This window comes from Spermophilus citellus (genome assembly GCF_964194105.1).
Source record: "Spermophilus citellus genome assembly, chromosome: 9".
NCBI lineage: Eukaryota > Metazoa > Chordata > Mammalia > Rodentia > Sciuridae > Spermophilus > Spermophilus citellus.
The window spans coordinates 129,358,531-129,377,337 of NC_138191.1; the positions used below are offsets into that span (position 1 = coordinate 129,358,531).

Here is an 18,807-nt window from a genome sequence, read left to right on the forward strand (position 1 = left end):
AACAGACCGTCTCTCCACACTTAGGAGAAGCTGTTGAAATAACAGAACCAGAAAATCATTTGGAGCCTCTGAGCAATTGGTACCCTGTACTCCATCAAATGACATATTTATATAAGTGGCCCTCATGAACTGGAGATTTCTTTTCTGTCCAGTTCTGAATTTCAGCTGTTTAGTTTACAATTCAAATGATATTCATCACCAGTTTCTTAAAGGGCAATTGGGGGGGGGGGGGGTCCTGAAAAGGATTACCTGCTTACCTTTTTACTTTCCAATTCACAGAAACCAGACAGTACATTTGAGGGAGGCCTCCTTCACCTTTAACCCCTGCAGGGGGTTTCAGAGCCTCCTCTCTATCAATGTCAACACAGACCAGCTGTCTTTCCCCCTTCCTCTAAACTGCAGACAGTCCTTCCAAACAGGGGCTCCCTGCAATCTACCATGTGAGCCTTGGTTTCCCCCAGGGCCCATCACTCAACCATTGAGGTCCAGATTTTCCCCTGGGAAGTGCTCTCGGCGTGTGCACTTACTGGAAATTTAAACTCCAAGCAGAGCAAAGCATCTACTGTTCCTTGATATATTCCACTGCCTGCGCGATCGCAAATGGGGAGAAAATAAAGTCCAGATGCAATTGAGACAAGAGATTTGGCATCCGTGGAGAAAAGTGCACATTACTCCAATCCTCCACCCTGAACAAGGCGGCAGAGCCCCAGCTCCCTCTGGGAGTCATTCCAAAGGAAGCAGCCTTTGGAGCTGGGGGGAACGAAGGCATTCACCCCTGCCGCAGGGATGGGGGCGTGAAAAGTTTGCCACAGAGCTGGGGGCCATGTACCAAGGAGAAGGCACTCTACTGCCGGAAGGACCTGCCGGCTGCACCTCGCTCAGGCTGGCCGGCCGGTGGGACCGTGTGACCCCCGTGCACAAGGGGTTTCCTTAATGACAGCAGCCTGCAACTCCCAGCTCCAGAGCAGCGGTGACCACCGCCGGGCGGAAAGGGTTACCAGCACAATGCAAAGCGATTTCGCCCGGGCATGGGGGGCGCCGAGTCCCCGGCCACCTCCGGGCCAGCGTGCTCGCTGGCCTCGCCTCCGCCCGGGCGCCGGGCGATCCCTACCTTGCGCGCCGAGCTGGTGGTTCTCCATGTTCGCCGCCGCCGAGGCGCTGGTCGCGGCTGCCGGGCCCGGGCCGGGGCCGCCGCCGCCGCCGCTCAGTTCCGCCAGTCTCCGGTTGGTGGCCGTGAGTTCCGCTCGCAGGTTGGTCACCTCCTGGCTGGCCGACTGGACCGCCCCATCGATGCGGAGCGCGAGCTGCTTATTGTCTTCCATCATGCTCAGGATTTTGGCCTGGGGGCGAGAGAGGTGACAAAGAGCTGCATGATGCGCGGGGGGCGCGCGGCCGGGCACCCCCGGCTCTACCTGTTGGGTCCCCCGCGGCCCGGCTACCCTGCGCCCCGACCCCCAGGCACCGGCAGCGCCGGCTCCTCCGGCGCAGGAATGACAGCGGCGCCTCCAGCTCGAGCCGCGGCGGTGGCGAGGCGGCGGGGGGAGGAGGAGGAGGAGGAGAAAGAGGAGGAGAAGGAGGAGGAGGAGCAGCGATCGCCGAGACCCCGGCGGGCGGGCGCCGCGAGCTGCGCGCAGAGGACACCGCGCGCCGCCAGGCACTCTTCAGCCGGAGCCTACCATTCGCCCGCTCGGGAGGGGGCCTGGGCCGGGGGCTGGGGGCACCCTCCGTCTTCGGCGCCCCCCACCTCGGGACACACCCCCAGGGAATGCGGGAGGCGGGCCGCGCCCCCGAGGGGGCCCAGGAGGCGCCCCAGGCGAGGGTGGGGGCGCCTAAGCCGAGGTCGGTCCTCTGTCCCCTCCCCGCAGCGGTGGGCAGCCCCGCCCCGCGGACGACTGCCCCGCGCCCGGCTGGGGCTCGGGAGGCGGTAGGTGCTCAGGAGAGAGGGGTGCGCGGAAGAGGGGCCCCGGAGGGGAGCTGGAGGGAGCTCGCGCGAGCTCAGGAGCGGAGTTCTTGCTTTGCGGGTTCCCTAAATCGGGGGGAGCTGAGCTGGTGGCCCGAGTGCCACTCACCTCCGCCCCCGCCCCGCCGCCGACCTGCGCTGTCAACCCCCGGAAGGAGTGCGATGCTTCCCTGGCCCGGGCCGGTGGAGCTGCGGCCTCTCCACAGCCCCCACCCGGCTGGTGCCCCCCAGGTGGAGGGCGCTGCTCCAGCCGGTCCAGAGCTTCTTAGCTGGGCTGAGAATTGGCGGGGAGAGCGGTGAGGATGGGAGGGAGGACGGGAGGGCGTCGGGGGTGGGCTTCTCCTCCTATGCCGAGGAGTGATGCGCCCCGCGGCCTCAGTTTACCCACCGTCTCCTCTCGGCCACCGACGAACTGAGGTAACCTTATCTGAGAGGCCCCTCCCGACTCCTCTTTCCCAGAGCGCAGGCTTCGCATTTTTTCACTGGGGCCCTGGATTCCAGCCACCAGACTTTGTTACCATAGCAAGCTTCATTCCATGCAAATAGGGCAACTTAAAGCCGCCAGTGCAGGTCCCCAGCCGACAGTGGGCCACCACCATTCCTGCTCAGCCCCCTGGGGACGAAGAGCGTTTTCAGAAACCAACGGGGGGGGGGGGAAGGGGGGATCTTGCATAAGACCAGGGCACCCACCCTTCAGACCCAATGGCATGAAAACCCCTAAGAACCAAGCCAGGAAAAGAATGAATGTGCTTTTTTATGCTTTGTTATCTCTTTGACTAAAGATTATTATTCTCCTCTTAGAGGAAACTGAGGCTCTAGGCAGAAGTAAGCAATTTACTAAAGGGACCCACAGAAATCAGGTGAATGAGGTAAGTGAGCATCTGACTCCAGGTAGTCCCACTGTGCCTCCAGGAGACCTTGACTGCTAGGATTTTTATTCCTTTTAGGTGGAACCAGTAACCACTCTTGCCCCACCCTGTGGCCACCAACAACCTTCTGCAAGAGGGCAGAACAGTATGAGATGGTGGCATATGAAACAGGAGGCACAGTTGTCCAATGTCTGCCCTGCTCAGCTAACTAACTGGTCAGTGTGGGAAATGAGCCACTGACCAACCTTTGCCTCGTTAGCACAAGTTCTGACCAAATGGACCAACCATGGCTCCTGGCACTGCGTGGTTCAATTCTTTGAAGACCTTTGGGTTGCAGGGGAGCATCAAAACCACAGCATTCTGTGGATCTTCAAAGGACAGAAGTCATGGTTCGGCCACTGTGGAAAACATGGGGGTTCCCCAAAAAGTTAAACATAGAATTACATAAGACCTAGCAAATATGCCCCTGGGTATGTGTCCAGAAGAGCTGAAAACAGATATCCAGACAAAAATGTCAGGAATGTCACGAATGACATGTATGCTCAGAGCAGCACTACTCACCACAGCCAGAAGGCAGAAATGACCCAAATGGCCATCAATGGACAATTGTTTCATACTTATGATGAAATATTATTCAGCCATGAAAAGGACTAAAGTGTGCCACAATATGAATGGAACTTGAGGACACTGTTAGGTGAAAGCAGCCTAACACAAATGTCACTTATTGTCAGATTCCATGGACATGAAATACCCACAATGGGCAAGTCCATGGAGACAGAGGAGAGGTGGGTGTCTTCCAGAGGCTTTGGGTTGGGGGAGAAAAGTGGGCTATTAATACTTTATTAATTGCTTAATAGGTCATTAATAAATTATTAACTCATTAATAACCTGTTAATACATTACTAACTGCTTTGTAGGTTATTTAGGGGCGGTAAAATATTTTGGAACTAGACAAGAGGTGATAGTCACCCAGTACCGTGAATATACTAAATGCCATCAAAAGGTCCACATTAAGGTGGTTGATCCCAAGTTGTCACCTCTGGTACGGCATGCGTCAGAAGGAAGGGTAACGTACCTGCTTCCATGTGCCTCTCTGGCTTCCTGGGAACTTCTGGGCAGGAGAGGGGGCAGCTGGGTCTTTCCTGCCCTCCCTTCTCACAGCCTTTCCACCAGCCCTTGGCAAGCTCCACGTGTGTCTGGGTGTGAGTCTGTGTGTGAGCCTGTGAGTGAGCATGTTTGTGCTGTCAACAAACTGACCAAGTGTTACTCATTTTCCTCTTCAGTGAGATTAATCCCACACACCCCAATCATCAACTCAAAACAAACCAAACCAGGGGAAAAAGAAAAGAAATCTAACGAGGAGGAAAGAAAGCAAAGATTTATTTCCTGGGCCCTTCTCCCCTCACTGAGATTTCAATAAACTTGCTTTAGAAATTCCTGGGGTGCCTCCTAGGATTTTAAAGAATTTTATTTTTTGACTCCCCCCCCCCATATTTTTTATTGATTCATTGTGAGATTTTTTCCCCCTAAACATGAAAAGAGGACTTTCTCCTCATGTCTCTCTTTATTATCACCCCCTGAGATCCGTTACCCTCTCAGGATCAACTTGGTTTAAATCCAAATGGCTCCTGGCCTACCTTTCTTACCCTGGGCCTGGGCAGTGCTTGGGCCTGGGAGATCTCAAACAGCAACTGCCCAGAGCCTGTGTCCTCTGCCACCTGCCTAAGGCCCTGTTTGCGAGCCCCTTGCCTGGGTGAGTGTGTTGGGGGTTGGTATGCACTGGCTTGCCATTTCTTGGGAGACACATGAGCTTGAGAGAGAGAGAGAGAGAGAGAGAGAGAGAGAGAGAGAGAGAGAGAGAGAGAGAGGGTTCGCTGTCACCCACAACTCTGTTAATCTCTTCGGGGTCCACAGCTACAAGAACTGGACAGGACCGTGGGTTCTAGTTCAGGGTCTTCCTTTCTGTATGTTCCTAAACTCAAACCCCCACACACCCCAGTAAGCTGAGGTGAAGAACCACCATGATCTGTCCACCAAAGTCCATGTGTTGGAAATGTGATCCCCAAAGTCGTGTGCTGATAGCATTTGGAGGGGAGGCCACTGGGAGGTGGCCAGGGTTAGACGGGGTCATGAGGTGGGGTTAGAGGAAAAGGGACCTGAGCTCTCACGCCTGCCTGCTGTGTCCCACCATGTGATGTCCCTGTCATCTTAATCAGCAGGAAGGCCCTCTCCAGATGCCAGCATGCTGATCCTGGATTTCCCAGCCTCCAGAACTAAGAGAAATAAATTTCTTTTTTAAAGGATAAATCATTGAGCCTGCAGATTCTGCTACAGCAACATAAAACAAACGGAGGCAAAAACCAGCCAGAAGATGGATCTGCTACATTGGAACCTGCCTCCCTTTACTCACTGTCACCTGTTATCATTCCTGACTACCCAAATGCCATCCAAGACCCAGGTACGGTCACCAGCCTCTGCTGGTATTTGCCGAGTGCCTGATCTTTCTGAGCAGCATAAACCCACTGTGCCATGCCCACCTGTGCCCACCAAGCCTTACCTGAGCATTTTGTAAAATCTCGCTCTTGGCCACGCCCCTTGCTCTTGGCCACGCCCCCTCCTCACTAAATTCTTTCCTCTTTAATTCTTTCTGACCTCAGGGTCTCTCTCCATCTTTCTTTTTTCTCTTACCTTTGCCTAGAATGGTCTCTCCTAGCTCTCTGCATCTGACTCCTTTTCATCCCCTAGATTTAACACTCGACATTGACCTACTTCATAGCATATACCACCATTGATCTGCTTTATTTATTTGCTAATTTGTCATACTGTATACACTGGAGGATTTAAAAGATATCACCCTGAGTTTGGCTCTCTAGGGTGAAGGTCTTTAAGCTCCACTTACTGAGGTCCTGGAGGCAATCCTGCTTATTCTGCTTTGTGTTGGATTTCATGGAATTTCCAGGAATAAATGCCCTTTACTTAGGCTAATTTGATTCCTTCTATTGCATGCAACAAAACGTCCTGCTAAAACTGCAGAGTCCCCCACCACACGCACCCACCAGCTGGACCCGGAGCCCCAGGAGGGTGGGCTTGGTCCTGTCTTTCTGCTTCCACGGACTCATGTGCCATTGATGCCTCCCCCAGAGTTCGTGGTGGACCGAGCACACTCATCTCCCCCACACCCCACAACTCCCAATCCATGAATATTCTTTCTTCTCTCATTAAAACCCTCCTCATTCTCGGTCTTCCCCAGGAATTCCAGTCACATCTTAATTTGCAAAGTACTTTCACAGCTCTCTTCTTATTTTATTCTCCAAACAATCCCACTGAGTGGAGAGGGTACTGGAATCTGCTTCGGGCACCTTAGTCTTAACCCAGGTTTCTGAGCACCGCACGCTGCCCGCGTGTCCTTCCACCTCTGACCCCACAGGGCTCCACGCGTCCTTGCTGAGCAGATGAGCTGAGGACCAGGCTTCCTTGGATATCCCCGCATGCGGCCCAGGTTTCCTTGGATTCCGGGACATCACTTCTGCCTGGCTCTAAAACTGGAGGGGACATTCACCTCCCAGCACCTCACCCTCTGTAAGGCTGAGTGATGACCAGTGGCCTCCAGGAACCCTCGCGTGGGACAGGTGGGAAAGGGAGGCTGTGAGAAGCCAGCCGCAATGGGGAACCAGGAGCTGTGATGGGGACCCCTGACACTTCTTAGAACTGGCGTGTGGCTGCCCGAGGGGCCCCGGAACACCTGCAGATGTGGTCCAGGCTTACAACTTTAAAGGCCACCTCCTGCAAATAGTGTCCTTCGCCAGGCTCTGTGAGCACATCTCTGAACTGTAGGATAAATCCAGTGTTTCTCAAAGTCAGGATGAAGCCCTCTGATATGGAATACCTAAGCCCAGGCGCCCCTCCTGGCCAATCAGAATCCCTGGAGGTGCCCAGCATGGGTACAGGCATTTGCAACACACTGCCCAGGGGGAACCTGATGCATGGGAAGTTTGAGACTCATAGCTCTAGGTGCCCAGGGCAGGGGTTCACCAGGTGCCAGTGCAAAACCCCGTACATGCCAGGATCCTTGCAGGGCTCAGGAGGGCTGCCAGGGCTCCCTGCTCTTTCTCCTCCGGATTCCATCCATCCTGCGTCTCCCCCACCCCCTCCACCCAAGAGTCCTTGGGGAATCCCCTCCCTCCTGCAGATGGATGCTGTGTTTATTCACATTGTCACATGCTAAGCCCGGCCAATCTAGGAGATGGATCTCTTGTACATCTACACGGTTTACTTTGGCTGAGTGGGTTTTAACATGTGCTCTGGGGGAAAGGGCGACGCATCTCCAAGTCAGGCGCAGCCAGGACGCAGCCAGGACGGTGCTGTGGGTGGGAAGACTAGCAGGGGGAGGGGCAGAGAAAGGGGTGCGCAGGCGGCAGAACCCCAGCAGCTGCACTCCCTCCCCATCAGCCACCGCAGGACCACAATTATGGAACAAAGGGGCCAAGAGGGAGGGACAGAAGCAGGAGACAGGGTTATGGGGCTCCAGCCTGCAGCCGAGATGGGAAATGTACCTAGGCAGGTGCCCAACACACACACACACACACACACACACCCCGTGTGGACACGCGACAGAGTTGTTAGTGTGTCCACTGACACGGCCTCCCCAGCCATCTCTCACTAAGGCTGGGTTGGCCAGTGCATCCCTCCTGTGCGTGGACCTAACCACAGGCTTCTCCTGCAGAGTTTCCGTTTGCCAACAGGCCTTTGATAATCACTCTAATTCCAGGGCTCCTCTGCATGAAAGAGATAAATGTTAAACATACAGTAGACCAACCGTGGGCTTAAGCACGTCGTAAGCATATAGACTTAAAGAGTCTATTTCTTGACAGAAGTGTCCTTTTTTTTCTCTTTGACCGTTGTTTGGCTTTCTGATTTCTGTGTTTCTTATTGGGTGTGGGGTGCAGCTTGTGGAAGAATATGTACGGTGGCCTGGGCTCTGTCACAGGCTCTGTGTGTGGCGGTGGACAAACAGCGATGGCCAAATAAAATCTAAAACCCTGAGACAAGTATTTCCACCTGCAGAGAGCCATCACTGCACCTCTAATGAACTGGTCAGCACACAGGTTTCTCCCTGCCCACTCCTGCCTGGGTAGCTCCCTGGGCTGGGCGCCATTTTGTTTTCCAGGTTCCAGAGATCTCTGAGAGGTTGTCCCTACATAACCAAGAAGGTTAGGTCCAGTCTCCCAGCCTCTGGCACACGAGGTCAGTTTTCATATCCCACCTGACGAGTGTCCCTCCAGCCTGTGGGTGGGACAAGGGTAACAGAGGGATCCCAGTGGCCACAGTCCTCCTCAGCTTCAAGGCATAGGCTCTGGGGTGAGTCACACATCCAGTCCAGTCCCAGCCCTGCCGCGGACCAGCTCTGTGACGCGGATGAGCTGCTTAACTCCTCTGGGCCTCAAGCTTCTCATTAGCAAAATGGAATATGACCGCTGACCTAGGCCTGTCGAGGAATTCGATGAGGCAGTGCCCAGGAAGCCCTTGGCAGAGGGCCTGGTACCTGGAAAGAACCCATAGATCTTATCAACCGCAGAGAGAGAGAAGACTAAGAGACCCGCGACGACCCTGCGAGGGGACATGGAGAGTTGTACCGCAGCTTCCATTAAGGTCCGCCACTGTGCTTGTCCGCCGATTTCTGCCAGCTCAGCCTGAATTCTCCCAGCACTGAGGTCACCCTCGGGAGGACACGCAAGGCCGTGAGGTTGCTCACACTCGCCCGGCCCCACTCTTCTTTCCCGGCTCCCCCTTTAATACACAAATGCAGCTCCTCTCCACGATGCTGCTGCAAAGAGCCCTGGGGTCCCCCAACTGCATGCCCTTCGTCCCCAGCACAAGGGCAGGGGAGGGAGCTGCTCTTTGTGATCTGTGACCGGTGCACTTGCTCTTCCTGTCTCTGGGGGCCCATTTGGTGATTAGTTCTTTTGGCTCACAGAATGGCATCCCAGTGGCTTCCAATACTTAATTCAGTTTTTTTCTTGCTGCTAATAAAAGTTGCTTTCCACGTCGTGGGGGGCTGGGGAAGCGACTGGGACTGTCTCTAAACATTAAGTGCCTCAGATTTGGTATGGAGCCAAGTTTCCCAAACATGGGGATTTATTGCCACATTTTGCTCTTCCTCGTTCACTTATTTGGCTGGATGATGGATATCCTTTGTAGGTGAGTTTTGGGCTTGGTGCTACTCACGCCCCCACCAACCCGCCCAGGCTCTCTCTGGAGCTGCTTCTTCCCTCTAGTTCCTTCCTTTTTCCCACCCTCTCCAGAACAAGTGCCTCCACCCCTAAAAGGTCACAAAGAACAATGTGACTCTCACTCAAGACCTCCCGGGGGGACACTAGCTTATGCACCCACCAAGATCCTTACGGAGGGGTCTGGCAAGGTGACCCTCTTTTTTAGGAGTTTGAAGCAGCAGTGACAGGGATCTCCCCTGGATTCTGCCCCTTGCACTCACTCTAAACTCTTCACAGTCAGGTGCCAAATGGTGAAGACTGTCTAACCCAGTGGCCTGAAGGACTGAACTTGAAGCCATCTGCCCCCCGAGAGTCAGAATGACCTGCACACATGACTCAGTGGGACACTGTGACTCTGGCTGGGAAAGCGTGAAGCTGTCATATTTAACTTCATTGATCACCCTTTTATGTATTTACTTGTCTTATTTGATACTGGGGGGATTTAGGGAATTTGTAACTGATACTTGGAGCCACAGGGCCAAGGTCGCAGGCACCTGTGGTTCAGGAGGGATCGTGGTTCCCAGGGGTGTCATTATGTGGCACCTCAGCCATCCTGGATCCAAGACAGCGTTCTGAGCCCTTTGCTGAAGAACAGCAAGCTGTCAGTCTTCTGGCTTTTGAGAAATAAACACGTGGGAGGTTTGGTTTCACAGAGGGCAGGTGGGGCTGAGACGACAGGAAGGGGACGGGTCCCTTTCCTCTCCAAGACGCATTTTCTGCCATCTGCCCCCTGCGTCCCCAGCCCCACACCTGCCCCCCCCCCCCAGACCACTGGATGCTTCTCTCCAGCTCTGAGACAGCTGTCCTATGTCCAAGCAGTGGAACTGTCTGGAAGAAGAGCTGTGCTCTTCCCCGCCCGCCAGGCGGGGCCCCCAGGGAGTCTGGCAGAGCCTCTTGACAAAGCAAAGAGCCTCGCAGCTTGGGGAAGTGTGGGGAGCCTGAGTTGCCTCTGCAGCTTTGGGGAAGGAAAGACAGACAGATCTGGGTTCCCATTCTGTCGTTCGTTAGGAGGCATCAAACCAAAGTGGGGACTTAAGTGTCTCCCCAAAGACGGGCTGTCTGGGCCTCCGCTAGCGCATGGGGCACCTTTGTGCAAATTAGCTACAAATGCGCTCCTTTCCAGAGGCGAGGGCAGCTCTGTTCCAGGGCTGGGGCTCAGAGGTGCACCCCGGAGCTCAAGGTCTGCCTTCCCTTTGGAAACCATAGAAGGTAGCACTCGCCTGTTGGATTCTCACCTTTCTCACTCAGAGGGCGCCACGGTGAATGGAAACTCCAGCTTTAAGATCTCTTTATTGTTTTAATTCAAAGTAACATGCTTTCATAAATCTGTGGACACCTTTACGTGGAGAACACTATGTTCGCTGAATCCCAATGACAACATGAATCCTTTCTCAGTTTTCTTGAGGAAGGAGAGGCTAAACAAGCTGGTAGAGGCAAAACCAACTTTGGCTTGAAGGCGTTCAGAAGCGGGACTACGGTAATGACAGACAGCAATGATTTTAGTGGCTTCTTACTTCTGACCCAGTGATAATATCTAATGACATCAGGAAGAAGCTACTGGTATCATCCCCATCTTTCAGATTGGAGAACTGAGGCTCGGGAAGGTGAGTTTACTACCCAAGGTCATACCCCACTGATGAGGTGACTCAGGTCCAGTGGCCCCCTCTTTACCTCTATTCTGCCTCAGCTTCTTACACCTGAGCTTGGTGTGGATACTGTGGAATGGAACAGGGTGGTAAAGGCTGGATTCATACATACCTGGCCTGAGAATGGCACTGGAGCAAGGGACCTTTCTCCAGGAATCCGGGTGCAATAATGAACACAAATGTAATGATCAACTTCCTGCTCCTGGTTTTTTTTTTTTTTTTTTTTTTTTTGGCACTGGGAATAGAACCCAGGGGAGTTTTATCACTGAGCTCTATCCTCAGTCCTTTTAACTTACTTTTTAAATTTTGAGACAAGGTCTCTGTTGTTTAGGGTCTTGCTAAGTTACAGAGGCTGACCTCCACTTGGATCTCCTGTCTCAGCCGCCTGAGTCCCTGGGATTACAGGCCTGCACCACTGCACCCAGCATGGACTCTTAGCTTTACCTCTGGGAGGAACCTGGAACCGCCCCATTCACTGTCCTTGTCCTTCTATCTTCAGCAGCTTCCCTTCCCCTTTATTCACACCTCTAATTTTATTTATCAGCAAGTGAAAAAGTAAACCACCCTGCTTGAGGACTTCAGGATTCTGGGTCTGGAACGGACCAAGGGTTGTTGCTTCATCAAACACACTTGCTTTACAAATGAAGAAACCAAGACCCAGGGAGGGACCTGGACTCACCCCACAGGCCCCACACAGAGTGGCAGCGCTTGATGTTATGATGATTTGTTTATGTTTTTCCAGGCGAGCGCATGACCATGGGGGATATCCAGTAAACATCTGCTGGATGCACTGAACTGTGGGACTTGATTTCTCCATCGGAGGGGCCCATCAGAAAACCAAACTAGCTCTGCTTTTGATCCTTCTGTTGTAAAAGTCTCCCAAATTCAAAATGAGGTGAAAATCTCTTCTACAAAGTCTCCCTTTGATCTTACACTTCTTTTTCTCGAAAAGGATCGGAAACTTAGCAACCGACTCTTCCAGAAATTAGTAATCAAACCTCTAAAAATCTCCTCTGGTTATTTCAACAAATTAAAACAAAAAGAAGTGAAACATTTCCTCTAGCGTCTATCCCTCTCCCTTCCAACAGTCCCGCTAGGGAACAGCTGTGTCTATTTAAAATTGATTCTGATCTCCCAGGAAGGGTCCGGTTTCCCTGCACACGAAGCCACCACCTCGAGATGGTGTGTGCCGTTCTGAGAAGGTGCTGGGGCTAGCAACTCTCTGTAATGGAGCAGCAGAAGCCGGCCTTCCCGCTGGGACAGGGCCACGCGACACCTCAGCTGACGGGTGCAGTGGCCCTGGATATTCTGCTGCCTCAGGAGTCCTTGGTCCCTTCCAGCTCCCGTAGCCTCTGTGGTTCATTGGATTAGGGCTCCCTGTTCCTCACCCCTCCTCCTCACAGTGTTATGCTCTTGCCCTTTGCCCTCTGACTTCGCTGTGGGAAACCAGTGGGCTGGGTGGAAAGCCCTTCCCTGCCCTGCTGCTGACAGCCTCGGCCATGTGACCGGCCTCAGCCACTGGACGGTGAGTGAGCTTTTACTGGTTCCCTCTGGAGGGGCCTCTCCTGCTCTGGGATCTTCCCTGAGAAGGGCCCCAGGGGGCTGCCGCGCTGGGCTCAGCTGGAGCAGACCTGAACCAGACCCACAGGCTGCAGCAAAACCCAGACAGAGCCGACCACTGCTCGCCAACGCACAGACCCAAAGTGAGGGAAAGGGGTGCTGCTGTAAGCAGTGGAGATTCTGAGCTGCTGGCACCCAGGAAAACCAGGTGACTGAAGCGCACCTTGACAGGGTGTTCTCCTGTCTGTGCAGTGGCCTTGGTATCCCAGGGTTCCCCATTGAAGGGTCCATATCTGCAGATTCCAGCAGCTGCAGACTGAAAATATTGGTGGAGGGGGGATAAAGACACCAAACTCCAGTTTCAAAAAGCGAAACTTGAATTCCCTAAACGATACAGTATAACCACCCTCATGTAGTAGGTCCACTGTATGAGGTGTTATAAGTAACCTAGGGATGACGCAGACCATAGGGGAGGGGGGTGCAGGTCATGTGCGAGCACCATGCCATTTTATAGAAGGGTTTCCAGCATCCGCAGGCTTTGCTCTGTGTGGGGGTCCTGGGGCCCATTCCCCATGGACACTGAGGGGTGACCATGTTTCTTTGCTGGGGCTGCCATCCCCAAGCATCACAGACTGGATGGCTCCAACAACAGAAGTTAATTTTCCCACCGTTCTGGAGGCTGGAAGTCCAAGGTCAAGGTGCTGGCAGACTGGTGTCTCCGGAACCTTCTATCCTTCCCTTGTCAATGACTGTCTTTTCCCTGTGCCCTTCTATCGTCAACCTCTGTGTGTGTCTCTACATCCCAATCTCTTCTTTAAAGGACATCACTTCATATAAATCAGATTGGATGGGGGGCCAAGCAGATGACCTCACTTTAGTTAATTACCTCTTTAAAGACCCAGTGCAATCACGGTCTAGGGTACTTCACATGGGGATCTGGGGGAATGGCACCGAGTGGCACCCACAGCCCTGCTAGCCAGCCAAAGACGCTGACCGCGCACTGGCTTAGACCCAGGGGATCTCTGTTCCTGCAACAGGGAGCCTAATTCTGGCCTCCGGAGGTCTGGGAGCCGGAGCGGTGCCATCTGGCCCCTTGATCAGCCTTTTCAGTGTACGGACCTCAGTGCTCATTCTCTTCTGAGCAACTGGCCTTTCTCCAAGCTCAGGGGGCTGGGCGACGCGGCCACTGGCAGCGTCTGCCTCGCATCATTCTGCTTTCACCTCCTCAGAGGAAGCCAGAGCTTCTCTCTGCCACGGTCCCCAGGGAGGACTTGGCTTATCTCTGGGCCTGACACCGAGACCCGGATGGACCAGGCCAGGCATTTGTGCCCATCCCTGTGGCTCTAGGGAATCCAGCTGGTGGCCCCATGCTAAAGGACAGGGAGTGACTTAGAAGGAACCCCAGGGAGACCCAGGCAATGGATATCCATGCCCGTCACCCCCGTCTAAGGAGCTGATGAGCTGGGCCTACAGGCTGGGCAGGGGCAGGCACAGTGGCCAGGGCCGCCCATTCAGGTGTTCAGCCACACACTGGCTTGGATCCCAGCCACAGCGCCAGGCTGATAGCTTTAGGCAGGCTGCCGGGCTTCTCCAAGCTGCAGCTCATTCTACCACAAAGCCGGGGAAACGGGCAAAAGTGGTTCCAGGCGGGGAGAGGATCGGGCCAGCCCTCTGTGCAGGATGCTCAGCCCATGTCCTGTCGGTGGACACCCCGGCGCTGCCCAGCCCAGTTCTTCAGGGCCCCTGCACACACCCAGCTGCTGCAGGCTCAGCACTGCCCCCTCCCCTGCAGCCAGAGCAGGGCTCACCTTACCCAAAGTTCTGCCACCACCTGGGGACCGGCCCGAAGGCCCGTGACTTGGATACAGAAGCCCAGGGACCACTCTGAAGGGCTGTCCCAGTTCCTGAGCTCCCTCTTGGCGTGGGGCCGTGCACACTTCCTGCCAGCTCTGCCCTCCCCCAGGTCCTGACTTCCTCACCCCTTCCATGGGTGCGCCCTGGAGCACCCCCCAGCAAACCTCCCAGTGTAGGGAACTAGATCCTGGGTGGCCTGGGGGCTTGTGCACAGAGTGGGCGCCAGTCCTACATTTTTGTCCACCTCAGCCATCCCCTAGGCACACTGAGGAGGGCAGGGAGTCTGCCGGCAAGGGCACAGCCTGGCCTTGGACCCCGACTGCTGGGGACAAGCCTCTCCTCACCTCCACCAGGTCTGAGACCTCAAGTGAAGAGCTTGGCTTCTCAGTGCCTCTGTTTCCTCATCTGGGAAATGGCCAGATACAGAACAGTGCCTCTCTCATGAGGACGCTGTGAAGATCAAATGAGTTTTAAAGGGTTTAAAGCTGTATAGTGTGGACGTGTGCTCCTAGGCAGCTGCGTTACGTGCTGGGATGCAGGGACGCCGTCTCTGTCCTGCTGCTGCCCACAGTCTAGTGGCTGAGACAAGTCACCCAGCACGCACGCGGGGTGGGGCCTGGTTCTGTGCCCCTTTAAGAGCGTGCTTTTGAATAGAGTCCTCTCTGTCATCGATTCTTTGAGCTTCACGTAATGCATCTCCATGAAATGAAAACCGTGTAATTTTTTCCCTTTCGTCAATACAGTTCTTAGGATTAAACAAATAAACAAACAAACACTGGAGGCCAGTTCAAAATGCAAGAGTCTTACATCTCTTTTCAAAATCTAGGTGGGGGTGCTTCCTACCTCCTTCCTGTGACCAAGGTCACTGGGGCTGCTGAGAAGAACCACTGCTCAGAGATGGAACGTTCCAGAGTCTGTCCTCCTGACCCAGGTACGGGAAGGAGTCTTCGTAAAGGAACATCTCATACTGTTGTTTGGAACAGAGACTACATCTAGGTGTCTGTGAGATGGAGTGACACGTCCCTAATGGTTAAGCTGGAGGTGTCAGTCCCCAGTGGTCCCCGTCCAGCCCTCCCATCCTGCAGAGGCAGAGACTGAGGTGCAACTAGGAAGTGACCCGCCAAGATGGATCTAGCTCAAAAGCAGTCATCTGGAATGGATGCCCACTTTAAAGTAGCCGGGCTTCGCTCGGGGCCCCTGGGCCGTGGGAGGCACAGAGGGCCTGGAGCCAGCAGAGCCGGGAGGAGGGTGCTGCTGGTCTGGGAGACATGAGCTCCACGTGACTCTGGGCAAATCAGCCACCCCCTGAGCTTCAGCTTTGCTGTTTGTCAAACAAGGGAAGATGTGACTTATATTAACAAGAGCCAGTTCTCAATTTCCAATGGGGTCATGTCTCAACAAACCCATCGCAAGCTGAAAATATCAGAAGTCCAAAATGCATTTTTTGCAGTGGACATGATGGACACCATCACTGAGCCTGGCCTATCTCATGTGCTTGGGTCGCTTACCTCAGCGCACAGTTGGGCACAGTTATCTAGCTTAGGCTATTTCTTGGTGAGCACTGAATATCCCATGTCATTTATTTTATATTGTAATGAAAATGAAATGAAAAGCCAAACATTTGTAGGGGTACAGTTTTGCACCATCATCAAACCAAAAAAGTCTTATGACAAGCCATTGTAAGTCAGGGACTACGTATGCACTGAGCACTTAGCACATGACGGAGGGAAAAACAGCACCTGACCTCCAGGAGCTCACACACTCGTCTGGGTGGTGAGAGGCAGGTAAGGCTGCGTGTAAATGTGTGTGTACAAGGTGCCACTGCAGGGGGAAAGGGGACAGGAAACCAGGCAAAGGGAGAAGAGGATGAAATCAGGACTCCTTTTTATAGAGGGTGGTTGGAGATTCTGGCTTCTCCAGTAAAGTGAAACTTGAGACCTCAAGCACAAGAAGGAAAAAGCCAGGTAGATTTCTAGAGAAATAAAGTTCCTGGTAACAGGCTACAGCCAGTGCAAAGGCCCTGAGGTGGGAGAGTTCTTGAGTGTGTGAGCAATTGTAGGACTGCTATGAGGCTGGGGCAGAGCGAGTGATGAGTGAGCAAGAGATTAGGAGAGAGAGAAATGGGACTGGATCAGGTCTGCATGGGGACTGTAAGGACCTGCAAGGAGTCTGGCTCCCATTTTGAGTGACATGGAAGACACTGAACATTGTAAGCAATGGCAGCATGAGATATTTAGGCTTTAGAACGCTCCCGGGCTACTGTGAGGAAAGACCGTGAGAGTGAGGGTGAAACAAAAGCCACCCAGGAGCTAGTGCTGCATCCAGCAAGGAACGAGGAGGCCTGGCAGTCAGAAGTAGGGTTGAGGGGAGAGTGTGCAGGTGCCAGTGGATCCCACTAGACATTTAAGATGGAACCAGGTGGAGGTAGTGAGAGGAGGAGCCCAGGAGGATTTGAAGGTTTGGGGTTTAAAATATCGGAAGGGTGAAAACTGACTTATGGAATGGGGAGGGCGGTGGATGCGAGATGCGTGCGAGACATCCAAATGGGGCCGTTCAGCCGACACTTGGATATGGGAGTTTGAGGTTTGGAGAATGAGTCTTAACTGGAAATAGGGATTTGGAAACTTGTCAAGCACCTAGGTGTCAGCCGGAGGCATGGATGGATGGGCTCTCCTCACACGTGGATGGGGAAGGGAAAAGCCTGCAGCCCTCCAGCACTGAGGTCAGAGGCAATGAGAGGAAGTAAGTATAGGAGCCTGAGAAGTAGAGGAAAAACCAGTGAGTGTCTGGCTGGCAGATGCTCAAAGCAGCCGCGGTATTTCAGGGCTTCTGGGAGGAGTAAGAGGGCTGCCCTTCATAAAGCACCTGGCGCACAGCAGGTGAAGCGTTAGCCCTTCCCCCTAAAACCTTCACGTAGCAGGTGACCCAACCTGTCCATCTCACAGCCACTGGTCACTTGCCCTGAACTCCCCACACCCACTAATACCAGTCACATGGTCCTCACCACACGTGGCTGCACCGTCAACAGAGCTCAGAGACACCTCACTAGCCATGGTGAGAACCAAGCTGACTGCCTCACAGTTTCATTACTCTGGTTCAAATTCAGTGAATTTGCAAATATCCTGAGTAACATGCCAAGAAAAAGATGTTGGATTTCTATACCTACGAGGCACACTTGGTACCAATTATCCCTTCCTTGGAAAATAAATGAGCAACGCTTCCTTCCACACTTGGCAAAAGGTCCATATGATACTGTGGACGGACCCCATAGGAAAAGCCTCACCCAGGGCTTCCTGCCGCTGATTAACGCCAGCACGCTGCACTGCAGGTGGGGAGAATCTCTCCCAGGAGCACCCAGGATCCCTGCCTGGCTGCCCCGTGAGTCCTCTGCACTTGGTTTCTTGTCCAGCCCCTCAGTTGGTTCCTGTTAATTCTGAATTTAATGATTAAAAAAAAATTCAGCAGTGGTCAAGCAAGTATGCTTATCCTAGCGTTTCCAAGTATACTCACGGGACGGCCAGAGCCACAATTTTTCAGCATTAATAGGTGTCAGATACTGTACTAAGTACCTTAGATTTCTCCCCTCATTTTATCCTCTTGAAATTTAATTACTCTAACAATTCCAGGAGATGGTCATTATCAACACTGCTATAAGTTGAGGTTCCGAGAGATAAATTCTGAAGGTCACACAGGTAATAAGCAGCAGAGCCAGGATTTGAACTCAAGGACACTATGGCCAAGCAGAGCCCTGTGTGGCCTTGGGAGAAAAGGTTCATGACCCAAACAGACCACTTTTGGAGGTTGTGATAGAACATCTGACTTACATTTTTGTTAGGCAGACACTGGGGATAAAAAGAAAAAAGAACAGAGCCGAACAGGAGAGGAGTTTTGATCCCTGGCCTCAGTATATAGTATGTGCTCCCACTGTGGGGACATAGTGTGTACCTGCCTACCTTGGAGGGTCATCGTCAAGTTCAAGTATATTAATGGCTATGAACCCAGCCTCTTTCCTAAACAGATGAAGAGGTGTAACAGGAAGTTGATTTTGAAAAATGAATTCTTAAAGCACATTGAGACCAACGTATTTTAAAGTGCTGAATCAGGTCCTAATAAATGATCCAATTTGCTGCTCCATCCTACATTTTAACTTGTAGGTGAACGGACCAATTTCCCCCCTAAAGACACAAGCAGTTTTGGGTTGCCGTGGACATGAGTCTGCTCTGCTGCTATGAACTTCTTTCCTTTTCAATTGAATAATCACCGAGAATTTAAAAAGATGGAGTTCCATTAGTAGACTCCCCAACAGATGACCTCTGAGATCACAAGGGTCTATGTAAATTTTTCTGATTGCTTTTTATCTTCTTGCGTATCACGTTCCCTAAAAATCCTGTCAGTTAGTGTCTTTAAGTTCTTTTCTCATCTCTTCCTTGCACTGCTATTTACAATAATGAGTCACAGCTGAAAGGCACTGAAATACCACGGCTGCTTCAAACACCCGCCAGCCAGAGGGGGATTCTTGGAGGAGGTTGGCAAGAGCTTCCGAATGGTGAGGTTTCCCTCCACCAGTGTGAAGTAGAGCCCGAGACTCCTGTTACAGTGACTTGACAGGCCTGTGTCCAGGGCTTTTTTTTTTTTTTTCTTTTTTAATA

At 53.0% G+C, this 18,807-nt stretch overlaps 1 protein-coding gene and 1 long non-coding RNA gene across 2 annotated transcripts in view; one reads left to right on the forward strand and one right to left on the reverse strand.

The window, feature by feature from the left end:
• Window positions 1–2,366, reverse strand: part of KAZN (kazrin, periplakin interacting protein) — a 346,502-nt gene extending 344,136 nt beyond the window's left edge. The window contains exons 1-2 of the mRNA XM_081307588.1: window positions 2,349–2,366; window positions 1,112–1,340 (exon numbers count right to left, since the gene is read on the reverse strand). Coding sequence (XP_081163714.1) covers window positions 1,112–1,325 — 214 coding nt within the window. The 5' untranslated portion in view covers window positions 1,326–1,340; window positions 2,349–2,366. The remainder of the gene's footprint in view (window positions 1–1,111; window positions 1,341–2,348) is intronic.
• Window positions 2,367–11,098: 8,732 nt separating this feature from the next.
• LOC308657049 lies at window positions 11,099–15,082 on the forward strand. The gene is made up of 3 exons (XR_014023845.1): window positions 11,099–11,639; window positions 11,883–12,269; window positions 14,985–15,082. It is a non-coding gene; the product is annotated as an uncharacterized lncRNA (long non-coding RNA).
• Window positions 15,083–18,807: the final 3,725 nt, after the last annotated feature.